We start from the raw sequence: 12,937 nt of genomic DNA on the forward strand, positions 1-12,937 counted from the left end.
GTGTATTCAAAGATTTGTGGAAAGTAAACTGATAGAAAATTGGGATAAAGAAAAAATTGGTGAGAAAAGGGAGACATTTATGTAGCATAGAATATCTGGCATATGTTTTTGTCACTGTTATTAATGGGAAACAGTGAAGCAAACTCTAGAGAAAGACTTTCAGGATCTGTTTCCCAGATTTTCATGGTCATAGCTGTGTTACTCAGATTCTCTGCATCTTTCTTTACTTGCAAAATGGCACTAACAATAATACCTACCTTGTACAGTTTTTATAAGCTTTAAGTGAGATAATATTGCATGCAGAATATTTAGCATACCTCTTGGTATGACATGAGCTCTAAATAAATATTATTTATTATTATTATTATTTTTTTTTTTTTTTTTTTTTTTTTTTTTTTGCGGTACGTGGGCCTCTCACTGCTGTGACCTCTTCCGTTGTGGAGCACAGGCTCCAGACACGCAGGCTCAGTGGCCATGGCTCACGGACCCAGCTGCTCCATGGCATGTGGGATCTTCCCGGACCAGGGCACGAACCCGTGTCCCCTGCATTGGCAGGCGGACTCCCAACCACTGCACCACTAGGGAAGCCCTTATTTATTATTATTGATGGTTATAGTAAGAGGTCAGAGGAGGAGGGATAGTTATTTAATAAAGTATGTTATGGGAATTTCCTGGTAGTCAAGTGGTTAGGACTTGGCACACTGCCCTGGGCCCAGGTTCAATCCCTGGTTGGGGAATTAAGATCTCACAAGGCATGCGGTGTGGCCAATAATAATAATAATAATAATAAAGGATGTTAAAAAGCAGTTATTTTAAAATAATTTAAAGAAGAAAGCTCATGAAATTTAAAGGTAGAACTATTTTTGTTAATTCTTAAATAATTAAACTCTTTGATCCTAATTAGTACCCGGTTTTTGCAATTTCCTTAAATTTTGAAAACTACTGGAAGGGAAAGCATGGAGAATACAGATGTGTGGAGCATTATTCCTATCTTTAAGAGAATTACAGTCATAGGGATGAAAGTCTACAACATGGAGTAATTTTTCTATCTTTCTTGGATAATCAGAAATGAGAAAGCACTTCAAAGATAAGTTAGAGTAAGAAAGAAAAGTATGTGATCACCAGTAATTCAATGCTAATTTGAGATGTATGACCTATGTAAGTGCGTGGAATAGAATGAGAACAAACTGACTTTCAGTATTCTAGAAATAAATAATCTGCCAAATTTCTAATACCAAAGATCTTTTAGTTTATAGCCATTTTGGTCAGAAACACAAAGTGACCAAAAAAGGTTATATAGCTTTGAGGCCCTGAAGGTATTTTCAGCAAATCGAAATTTAATTTGTTCCTTTAAAGCCATCCAGAGGTTTCTCCACCTTGCTACTTTAATCTTTTTTATGGGGAATAAAAATTCCTCAGAAAAGTAATGATCAATATGCATAAGATTGATCACTTTTAGAAAAACAGTGAGTCATAGAAAGTTAATCCGCAAAGTCTATCCCACATGTCCTGAGGGAACTCAGCAGTTGTGGTAACCACAGTTATTGCCTGTCATGCACGTTTCTAGGGTGGTTCCTTAGGGAAAGATCTTAAGAAACGCTGATTATCTCCAGTTGTCAAGCTCCCAGGCCTATGCTGAACAATCATTAGGCTAACAGGCAACCGATGTTGATGCTGTCTGTCTAGACGTACATTCGCATCCCAAATATGTCTGTCAGGCTCTTGCTACTTACTACCTAGTGCACAGGCACCCTGCTCTGCCTGGCGGGTGACTTTCTGTTGTCCCGGCTCATTCTTATTACTGGAGAACTCATTCCCCTGACACAGCATTCAGCGTTGTGCTTTCTCACGTCGCAGTTGTTTAAATTCTTTCACTTCTGCTCACGTCCTAATTCAACAACTCTCCTTAATGGTAGTTTCAGCACTTTCACTGCTTTTGCCATTAGGATACATCAAAAGGTCAATAATATCTTTAGACTCCTTCAAAGTTGGGCACAACGGAGCCAGCAAGGATCAAAACAAAAACAAAACAAAACATGATGACATTGTCTAAACTAACTGCTCACAACACGGACAGCCTTCTCTTGGTAGAGGTCAAAGCTGCTTTTGGCCTGAAGCTTTGTGACTGTAAAAGCTCACAGAATGAAAGTTCAAAGCACAGTGTAGGTTATGTTAAAACACTAATTAGGGATCTGAAGACTTGGCTTCTCCTCAGGGCTTGACCACTTGCTAGTTAGGTACCTTTGGGTAAATCTTTTTACATCTTTGAATCTCAGTTTCCTCACTATTAAATTACCTTCTGATAAAGTTATTTTTAGGATTAAATGATTAAAAGATAATTTTAGAAATGCCTTCTAGAAAATAACATGGAATTTTTAAATTCCATATTTTATTAATGATTTTATTAATAATTATTTCATTTAGTCCTTCTAAAACATTCTATTTAATCCTTCTAAAACCTTAGCATCAGCTTCTAATTCTGTGCAATCGTAGTTCAATGTATTGGCCTTTTGACTTCCAGACTAGTGTTATTTCCAAAAAAGCATGGCATTGTGGGAAGAAGTCAACTTTAGCTCTGTCGATAATTTAATGGGTATTATGAAAACTTTTTAAACCTTGTCTCTAAACGAAAATTTTCCATGAACCGAGAAGCCTTGTTTTTGAAGTTCTGACATTCTATTCCTCTCTGCAGCTTTGTATTTAGATAATGGCCTTGCATCTGAAAGTGTTTACTTTTTGATTGCATTTTTGTCTTGAGTATTTGATTATCCAGTCTGCTATCTGTATTAACCTAGCTATTATAATTGTAATCTTCTTATAATATTTATGTTGCCTTACATTTATTCTTAATTTCCAAAACACTTAGGACAGCAGTTCTCAAAGTATAGAACCCTGTGGGTTCCAAAGTCTCTTTCAGAGAATCTGCAAGGTCAAAGCTATTTTCCTAACAATGTTAAATGACATTTGTGTTTTTCATCATATTGACATTTGAAGTGACAGTACAAAAGCAATGGTGAGCTGATACCTTATCAGGAATCAAGACAATGGTACTAAAGACTGCTGGTAGCCACTGTAATCTTCATTGCCAGGCACCCACATTGGGGAAAAAGCCAGTGTCACTTTAAAATATCCTTGATTAAAGCAGTAAGAATTATTAATTTTATTGAGGTTTACCCATGAGTATATGTCTTTTAATACTCTGTGTAAAAAAAAAAAAAAAATGTTTTAGTGCATACCAGAGTAACTTGCCTATCTCCAAAAATTGTGTGAATTGAGAGCTAAAATAGCTTCTTGCTTTTTTTCCCATGAGATATCATTTTACTAGAAAGAATGAATGACAGAGGAACTGCGGTTATTCAGACTTGTGTATTTGGCAGACATTTTCTCAAAAATCAATTAAGTGAGCCTTTTACTTTGAAGAAAACAACTGAAAGTATTTGTTCCCAATGACAAAACCTGAACTTCAAACAAAAATTAGAATTTTAGGAAAGTTACATATTCATTACTGTAAGCATGACTGCTTCCCAATAGTTATAGACTTATCTGGTGAGATCAGTGATGTTATTAATGAATGTGAATTTTCATTATTGTGTAATAAAATATGTTACCATTTAGAACAGCTGCATTATTCATATCTTCAAAATAACCAATTTATGATGTGATAAAAATCATGATGGGTAAAAAGATTCATTCAAAATGTAAGATCGTGCATTGAATTTTAATATAACAGAGTACAAAATGTTCATTGGTATTGTTTCAGATTCCATATCACAAATTACGAATCAAGAAATTGCAAATAATCAAGTTTTAGTGTTACTCAAAAAAAAGAACACCCACAATTATCTGAAAAGATTATTAACATAATTCTCCCTTCCAACTGATGATCTGTGTGAGCACTTACTTTTTTCATGTGCCAAAACAATCTTGCAGTCTTCTCTTAAGTCAGTAATTACATTATTGTCTTCTCTTAAGTCAGTAATTACAGATATGTGCAAATAACTAAATCAATGCCACTTTATTTTACTCAATTTTTTTAAATAGTAATTTCTCAAAAAAACGTTAACACAATGGGTTTATTGTAGATATTTGATAAATAGATATCTTTAAATTTCTCAGTCTTAATTTCTATATGTAAATTGCTAACTTACAGCATAAAATGACAATAGTACAGTAGGTGTAACAGAAGCCAACACTTATTGGGCACCTTCTGTCCAGAGTTCAAATGGTTAATATATATTAATATATAATATATAATCCTGACCACTAGATGTTAAAGTATTATTCCATTATAAGGATGAGGAAATGGAGATAACCAGAATTCAACAGCTTGCAAAGTCACGCAGCTAGTAAAAAGTTTAAAAATTAAGTGTTTTCACTACCTATGCTTACTGTGTACATTTTTGTAAAGATGTGATTTTAACACCTAATATCCTAAAATATTTTTTTCAGAGATTACTGCAATGGTCTTAAAATATCAGATAATAACACCGAATTTCTTTTAAATTTTAATGAGCTTATTGATAGAAAAACTCCAAACAACCCATCATGTAAGTATGCATTATTTGCAATAATTGCTTCACTGTGGTTATATCCAAAGTAGTCAAATCGTGGTTCAATTTACTTTGTTGGTATGCTGGTTTATTTATTTACTTTTTGAAGTTTTAATGGTAACAATTTGACCCTTAATTTTTTTATATATTACAGAAATTTCATTCTGTTATTAAGTAAAATCCAGTGTTCAAAGCCAGGTATTCAATACTTGCAAATGGTTAGATGTAAGTAGTATATGCTTACCTTGTTCCCCTCAAATTTGGGAAATTTACTTTGGAATGATCTTTGGAAGGTTCTTTATTGCATTGTTCTTTCCTCTATGCAGAGGAAAACACATTTTAATCAAGTTATTTATATAATGAGTTTTAACATGGATAGCATAAAAACAAAGTACAAATAGAGACATAACAATGGGGTTTTATGTTGATCACAGTTAACTTTACTCTTAAAAAATATGCATCTATCATTTCCCATTTTATGAAGTCAATCAAGTTAGAATGGATACATTTTAGTAGTTAGTTTTTAACAATTTTATTTGTCTTTCAGAGAAATTTTCATCATTTATACTCTGAAACCCATAGAGATTTGTGGATTCTGGGCTCTTAAAACATTTAAAAATCTTAACTGTTTTTCTTCCTAACATTACCCTATTTATTAAAAAGTACAATCAGGAGAAAAGGCAGTATACTTGGGAAATAAGAGAGAAAAACCAACTGCCTGGCAAAATTACCTTAGTAAATATAACTTGAAGATAAAAGTACACATAAATGACTTGTTTGTTCTCTTTCTCCTTCTTCCATCTTCTCCCTTCTGCTCTCCCTCGTCCGTCTTCTCTCTTTTTCTTTTCTTCTTAAAAGTTATTTCTCCTGCTATCAGGAAGGGTTAAATAAAGCATCCTCAGTTATAAAAAAAGAAAATCCCTTCTTAAAGCTGTCTCTCAAACTTATATTTATCTCGTAAGAAATAACTTCTGAGCACCTCTAAGACGAGTTAGCCGGTTGCTCGAAAGAGCCACTCTGGAAACCTGTCATGGGTGGGTGAAGTCTGCATTGATCATGCCTGAACACGCGTGATTTCAAAACTTTCTGCTCAGTGTGAGCTCATTCTGAGCAGAACCTTTACAATGTTATTATTTATTTCCAAGAGAGAACTGAAATAATAAGGTTATTGAATACTCCTTTAATTGGATGTCTCGTCTCAGAGAAGTACAAATGTTTAAAGAAAATACTTTTAGTAAAATGGTGCTAATATCCATAGTGTTAATGTTCTTCAGTCTCTTCTTTCATTTCAATTAATTTTCTGCCTCCCGTATAATTCTATTGGAAATGTTTGAGATGATGATATAAAAAATTGAGAACTTACTAGATGGTTTATTATAAAAGAGTTAATATCTATGAAATAATTTCTATTTTCCTCTGACAGTGTTATAGATTTTTCTCAATCATACTTTACCTCATGTTATCAATAATCTGTAAAACCAACTCTAAAAGTAGATATCAGTGACTGAAATGTAACTGTCCTAAATGGTTTTCTTTTAAAGAGGTACAGTCAAGTTTAACTTTGCTTTATAAAAGTACTTAATCCATCAGTAAAATTACAATTCTCACCTATTGTTTAAGTTAATTTATTAACCTCCCTAAATGTGAATGCTGTAGAGTGGTTGTCTTCTTCATATTCTTCTTTATTTTTGAATTAAAGTAAAAATGAAAAGTGTATATGTATAAAATGGTAAAGCTTAATACTAATAATCTATTTATTGTGTGTAACCAGCTGCAGGAGACAGATTTCAAGATTGATTTTAGGCTTAGAGCATAATGAAAATATGAATCAAACTATGAAATTACTTGCAACATTGATTTATATTACAAATTAAAACAATGGTCTCTTTTGTTTTACCTAAAATGATTTAAGAATTAAAATATATCACTCACTTTCCAAAAGGATTATTTTTATAGTGATTGTTTCTAAAACAATGTAATAAAAGTTCCTAGAAGGAATTGAAATGAAGTCTAAAATATGGATTAAATTGATCCTTTAATCTTGAGTGAAAGATACATTGAGGTAAAATAATTAAAAGGAACTAAAATGTTTTCTAGCCTATGCCACCCCCAACTCTTGTGGTAATACAGTATTAAGTAAGACCATATATTCTGTATCTGCATAAAATGAAATCAGAAGTGTGAAGTTTCCGTTGGTACTTGCAGGTTATTTCAGAGCTTTATGGGCTTAGAGCAGAGAAGCCAAGAGAAAGGGAGGAAGGCAGCATCTTTTGTTTAAGAGAGTGTATTCACTGATCCTTGGTCCTCGTCATCTCTTCCCTCCATTACCTTCAAACCTGGGCTAATACTCTCTTCAGTTACTCCAGAAGTGACAGCCTGAAGCCCGTGCCCTTTCATCAGTACCAACAGATTCCAAAAGCTGGTCTTGGAGCAGTGCTGGTCTGTGATAATTTATTCTGTTCCTTGGCCCCAAAACAGAAAACAAAAAAAAAACAAAGAAAACCCTATATGTATTATATAGTTTTATATTTAGGCACAAAATTGTCTGTGAAATTATGATACTTTGGAATCCTTATCTTTTTGATAGCATTTACAAAATAATTTGCCTCATTTAGAATTGTTTTTTCCACTTCTAATTTTGTCCATATCCTGAAAAATGGAAGAGGAACAATATAAAAAATGTAGAAAATTAATAAGGTTACATTTTTAAATTCATAGAAATACTATCCACTCTACATTGCTTCTGGACATAGAAAATGTTTGTTTCATTACTATCCTAATTAAACTATGTGGGTGTAATTGAGGCTTTCCTTCTGTGTTAGGCAATACGGACTTGATTAATAGAGTCTTGCTGGATGCCGGCTTTACAAATGAACTTGTCCAAAATTACTGGAGTAAGCAGAAAAACATGTAAGTGTTTGTCTTATTAATAAAAGATATATATTCTGTATTTCAGTTTAGCTTCTCTCTGGGAAATTTTTGGAAAATTTAAAGTTTATTATTTATCTTTAATAACCATTTCCCAAGAAAACCATTTTGCAGTTGTTGACAACTTCAATTTTCATTTGTGGGTGTGTGTCAGGACTAACATCTACCATTACTCAGCTTTACTCATGTATACGCTACAGTATGAATAATCAAATTAAATAGGTGTGCTTGCGTGTGTCTCAGTGTTGGTGGTAAACTAGGGCTTCTAGTGAATGTTCAGTTAGCTTTCTAATAGCCCTGCCCTACAGCCAGTCAAGACAGGGAGAAATCTGACGATGGTTCTCGTTTCCAGGCTCTTCTCTGCCCCATTTCCAGTCAACCACCACGTACTAAATATTGTTTCTAAAAATGTTTTCCTCTCTTCTTCATACCCAGGGTTCTAATTGTTTTCCATTTCTAAGAAATCACAGCGGCTGATGTCTCTGCCTTTAGGGCTTCCAATTCCACTGCCCACGGGCCCCACGCTGTTCTCCATGTAACTCATACTTTCCAGAGTCTCACTTTTAAAACGGAGCCCTAACTTCAGGGTGAAGGTGAAACAGCCTCTCCAGCGTGGATTTCACGATCACTCATGAGCTGACCATTCTTCAGAAGCTTATACTTGCAACTTTACCTCCTGTTGTTTCTCACCTCATGCTTTATGCTTTTATTACACCAAATACTACCACTCTCACTAGCTTTCCCTTACATGTACTCTTTTCTTTACATGTGATGTCTTCCTGTCATCTGTGTTAACTCCCATTCCATCTTCAGCATGCAGCTATCTCATTATTTCTTATGAAATGTCTTCCTTAAGCATCCTCCCTTTAACTATTTCTTAGATATTTTAAGAAATATCTAAAAACTATGTTTTATTAAAACATAGTTTACATCTATTGATACATTTACTTCAGCTTCCTTTATCTCAGGAACTCATTCTATTTCTCTTTGTACCACCAACACCTAAACTATTCTTACAAAGAATAAGTTGAGTGAAAATTTCCTTCTTTTGTCTTCTGTTCCAGCAAGGGAGTGAAAGCACGCTTTGTTGTGACCGATGGTGGGATTACCAGAGTTTATCCCAAAGAGTAAGTTCAAACAGCATCTGTGAAAATGACTAGATTACAAAATGCTACTCCAGGGATCTGTACCTTACTGTATAAGGAGCCATTCTTCAGAGAAACTGATCATTATTAGTAGTTAAATTGGAACTTACCTAAAGTACTTAATTATTAAAATACTCCATTTCTTTCAAAAATGCTATTATAATTCTTCAATGATGTTTTTGCTTCTCATATATATTACAACACTGAAGAGGTTATCAAAGAGATTTCTCTCTTCATAGACATAAGCTAACCTGGTTAAATGAACATAATGGTTATTACAAATATGTCGATTGCCAATATTTGCATAGCACTTCATTGCTTTCACTGTTCTATGGATTTTATCTGTGTTTATCTTCAGAAGAGTCCATAAAGTGGGCTGTGTAGGCTTATTAATATTAATCGACTTATTAACTGACTTGTCTATAATTACCTGGCTAGTAATTGGCAGAGTAAAACTAGACGTCAGCTTTTTCTGCTCCTTAGTTTAATTCTAAGCAGATCTGTTGCTTAGTAGTGAATGTCATTTACACCATCAATTACCACTAACCTCCTTAGACATAACCTGAGATACAGACATATCTCTAAAGTTCAGTGGTGTCCACAAAGGGAAAAGTAAGTTATCGAGTAGATTAAAGAATAAAAATGATGACCCATTTCCTCCTTAGGGCTGGAGAAAATTGGCAAGAAAACCCAGAAACATATGAGGACAGCTTTTATAAAAGAAGTCTTGATAATGAGAACTATGTTTTCACTGCTCCATACTTTAACAGTAAGTATTGCTTTAGAATTCAGCCATCGCAATTCCTTTTTAAAAAATAAATCATTGCTACTACCTGCTTCCCCCCACACAAGCAATATATTTTATGTTATTTGCTCAGAAGAGTCATCATTAAGCATATACCATATGCACGACATTGGAAGGACAGAAGCATCCATTTAGTTGAGGAAGCAAAATGCATCTACAAGAAATCAGCCACCCAGTAATGTAAAGACAGCATATCTACAGGCATGCGTAATACATTGAAACACATATAGATCATCCCTCATTTCACAAACTGCAAATATATTTAAGAATGTTTAATGAATTTTTAAAATGTAATTAAACAGTTTGCTCTTTAATCGGTATGAGTTGCATAACATTTATAAAAAGTAATAATAGCCTATATTTTAAAATACTTTATTGGGTTCTTTCCCTAAAACTTTCTAATTTAATCCTTCATGCTTTCTGAGGGTTGGTTCTACCATCACCATTTTCACAAATGGGGAAACTGAAGTTCAGAGAATTTCAGTTTTTTCCAGGAATATGTATCTTTTACAGTTTTACAGCAGTTTTGTGAATCTAAGATCAATCTTTCTGCTTTACTTCAGCAGCCTCCCCAGTATTATAGTGTCATAAAGCAGGGATTTGGTGTGCATCCTTTATTGTGAGAGTGATGCAGCCAAGCTGAGTAATTCTCATTCCAAAGTCAATTAATGCAAACCAATTCCTGGACACTCTAATTAGCCTGCTATAAAAAGGAAGAAAAGGGAAGAGGAGACCACTTCCAGACGCACAGGCTCAGCGGCCATGGCTCATGGGCCCAGCCGCTCCACGGCATGTGGGGTCTTCCCGGACCGGGGCACAAACCCATGTCCCCTGCATCGGCAGGCGGACTCTCAACCACTGCGCCACCTGGGAAGCCCCGGACACTTCTTGATAACATATTTATGCTAGAACATTTAAGTAAAACAGTATCCACCTGTACCTATTAAAAGAAATTTAATATTATTTGATTTATCTAGATAGGTCTACTTTTCCTTTTTTTTTTTTTTTTTTTTTTTAGAAAGTGGACCTGGTGCTTATGAATCAGGCATTATGGTAAGCAAAGCTGTAGAAATATACATCCAAGGAAAACTTCTTAAACCTGCAGGTAAGCACATATATTGTACACATACACACAACCAAAATTAAATGTGACCTACTGTTTATATTATCAACTGGCACTGCTTATCAGGAAGGCTATCAGAAAGCTTCAACGAAAATAAAGTCAAATTTGAAAAATAAAATGAAACACAATTAGTTACCTATGAGATTGGGGATAAAATAAGATTTAAGGAGTTTTCAAAGAAGTGTGTATGTTTATACACTCTTGACATAAATTTAGGGAGTCAGTTTCATGTTTTATATCAAAATTCTAAATGCTGGATTAATCCAGCAATTCCACTCAGAAGTCTATCCTATAAAGCATTTCAAATATACAAAAGTAGATATGGACAAGGATGTAAATATTTGTAATAATTTAAATATGAAAAGTTAAGTTTCCATCATTGGGGGAAAAGATAAATTGTGGCATATCTATACTATGTATCTGTTAAAAAGAATTAGGTAGGGATCTATTAAAAAAAAAACCTCACAATAAAATATATAGAATAATGAGTCTTTTGGCAAAAGAAATCAAGCAAATGAAAAAGTTCATAAAACTGAGCATCAGTGGGAATTAGAAGTGGGCTGGAATGAACAGATGCAGTAAAAGTTAATATATATATATATAATTCAGTATTGTTTTAATTTTAGAAAAGATAGGCCAGATTGAGAAGGTAGATAAACTCCTTTCTGCTCTTGAGGGCAATTTCACCCCCCAGTGTTTGAACTGCATACAATCACTCCATCATTCACTCAGCAACTCATTCACTCCTTCCTTCATTCTCTCAATTGCTCATTTACTCTTTCAATCTTATTCTCTCAATCACTCATTCATGTGCCACCTACTCACCTACCTACTCATCCACTCATTTATCCACACTTCAGCAAGCATTTCTTTTTTTTTTCTTTTTTTAATTTTTTAAAACATCTTTATTGGAGTATAATTGCTTTACAATGATGTGTTAGTTTCTGCTTTATAACACAGTGAATCAGTTATACATATACATATATCCCCATATCTCTTCCCCCTTGTGTCTCCCTGCCTCCCACCCTCCCTATCCCACACTTCTAGCTGGTCACAAAGCACTGAGCTGATCTCCCTGTGCTATGCGGCTGCTTCCCACTAGCTATTTATTTCACATTTGGTACTGTGTATATATATGTCAATGCCACTCTCTCACTTTGTCCCAGCTTACCCTTCCCCCTCCCCGTATCCTCAAGTCCATTCTCTACATCTGCGTCTTTATTCCTGTCCTGCCCCTAGGTTCTTCAGAACCTTTTTTTTTTTTTTTTTAGATTCCATATATATGTGTTAACATATGGTATTTGTTTTTCTCTTTCTGACTTCCTTCACTCTGTATGGCAGTCTCTAGGTCCATCCACCTCACTACAAATAACTCAATTTCATTTCTTTTTATGGCGAGTAATATTCCATTGTATGTATGTGCCACATCTTCTTTATCCATTCATCTGTTGATGGACACTTAGGTTGTTTCCATGTCCTGGCTATTGTAAATAGAGCTGCAGTGAACATTGTGGTACATGACTATTTTTGAATTATGGTTTTCTCAGGGTATATGCCCAGTAGTGGGATTGCTGGGTCGTGTGGTAGTTCTATTTTTAGTTTTTTAAGGAACCTCCATACTGTTCTCCATAGTGGCTGTACCAATTCACATTCCCACCAACAGTGCAGGAGGGTTCCCTTTTCTCCACACCCTCTCCAGCATTTATTGTTTCTAGACTTTTTGATGATGGCCATTCTGACTGGTGTGAGATGATAGCTCATTGTAGTTTTGATTTGCATTTCTCTAATGATTAGCAATGTTGAGCATCCTTTCTTGTGTTTGTTGGCAATCTGTATATCTTCTTTGGAGAAATGTCTATTTAGGTCTTGTGCCCATTTTTGGATTGGGTTGTTTGTTTTTTTTGATATTGAGCTGCATGAGCTGCTTGTATATTTTGGAAATTAATCCTTTGTCAGTTGCTTCATTTGCAAATATTTTCTCCCGTTTTGAGGGTTGTCTTTTCATCTTGTTTATGGTTTCCTTTGCTGTGCAAAAGCTTTTAAGTTTCTTTAGGTCCTATTTGTTTATTTTTGTTTTTATTTCCATTTCTCTAGGAGGTGGGTCAAAAGGATCTTGCTGTGATTTATGTCATAGAGTGCCCTGCCTATGTTTTCCTCTAAGAGTTTTATAGTTTCTGGCATTACATTTAGGTCTCTAATCCATTTTGAGTTTATTTTTGTGTATGGTGTTAGGGAGTGTTCTAATTTCATTCTTTTACAAGTAGCTGTCCAGTTTTCACAGCACCACTTATTGAAGAGGCTGTCTTTTCTCCATTGTATATTCTCAGCAAACATTTCTTAAGCACCTACTGCATGCACTGGTCAGATTAGGGAAGCCTCTTAAAAC

The 12,937-nt window shown here is 34.5% G+C and overlaps 1 protein-coding gene across 5 annotated transcripts in view; it reads left to right on the forward strand.

Moving 5' to 3' along the window:
- Nucleotides 1–12,937, forward strand: part of CACNA2D1 (calcium voltage-gated channel auxiliary subunit alpha2delta 1) — a gene marked incomplete at both ends in the record, with an annotated part of 496,553 nt that overhangs the window by 458,481 nt on the left and 25,135 nt on the right. For all 5 annotated transcript variants that reach the window (XM_079711931.1, XM_079711932.1, XM_079711933.1 and 2 more), the window contains 5 exons: nt 4,450–4,547; nt 7,373–7,460; nt 8,543–8,605; nt 9,289–9,392; nt 10,447–10,533. In XM_079711931.1, coding sequence (XP_079568057.1) covers nt 4,450–4,547; nt 7,373–7,460; nt 8,543–8,605; nt 9,289–9,392; nt 10,447–10,533 — 440 coding nt within the window. The remainder of the gene's footprint in view (nt 1–4,449; nt 4,548–7,372; nt 7,461–8,542; nt 8,606–9,288; nt 9,393–10,446; nt 10,534–12,937) is intronic.

The sequence above is a fragment of the Hyperoodon ampullatus genome (assembly GCF_949752795.1).
Source record: "Hyperoodon ampullatus genome assembly, chromosome: 9".
Classification (NCBI taxonomy): Eukaryota; Metazoa; Chordata; class Mammalia; order Artiodactyla; family Ziphiidae; genus Hyperoodon; species Hyperoodon ampullatus.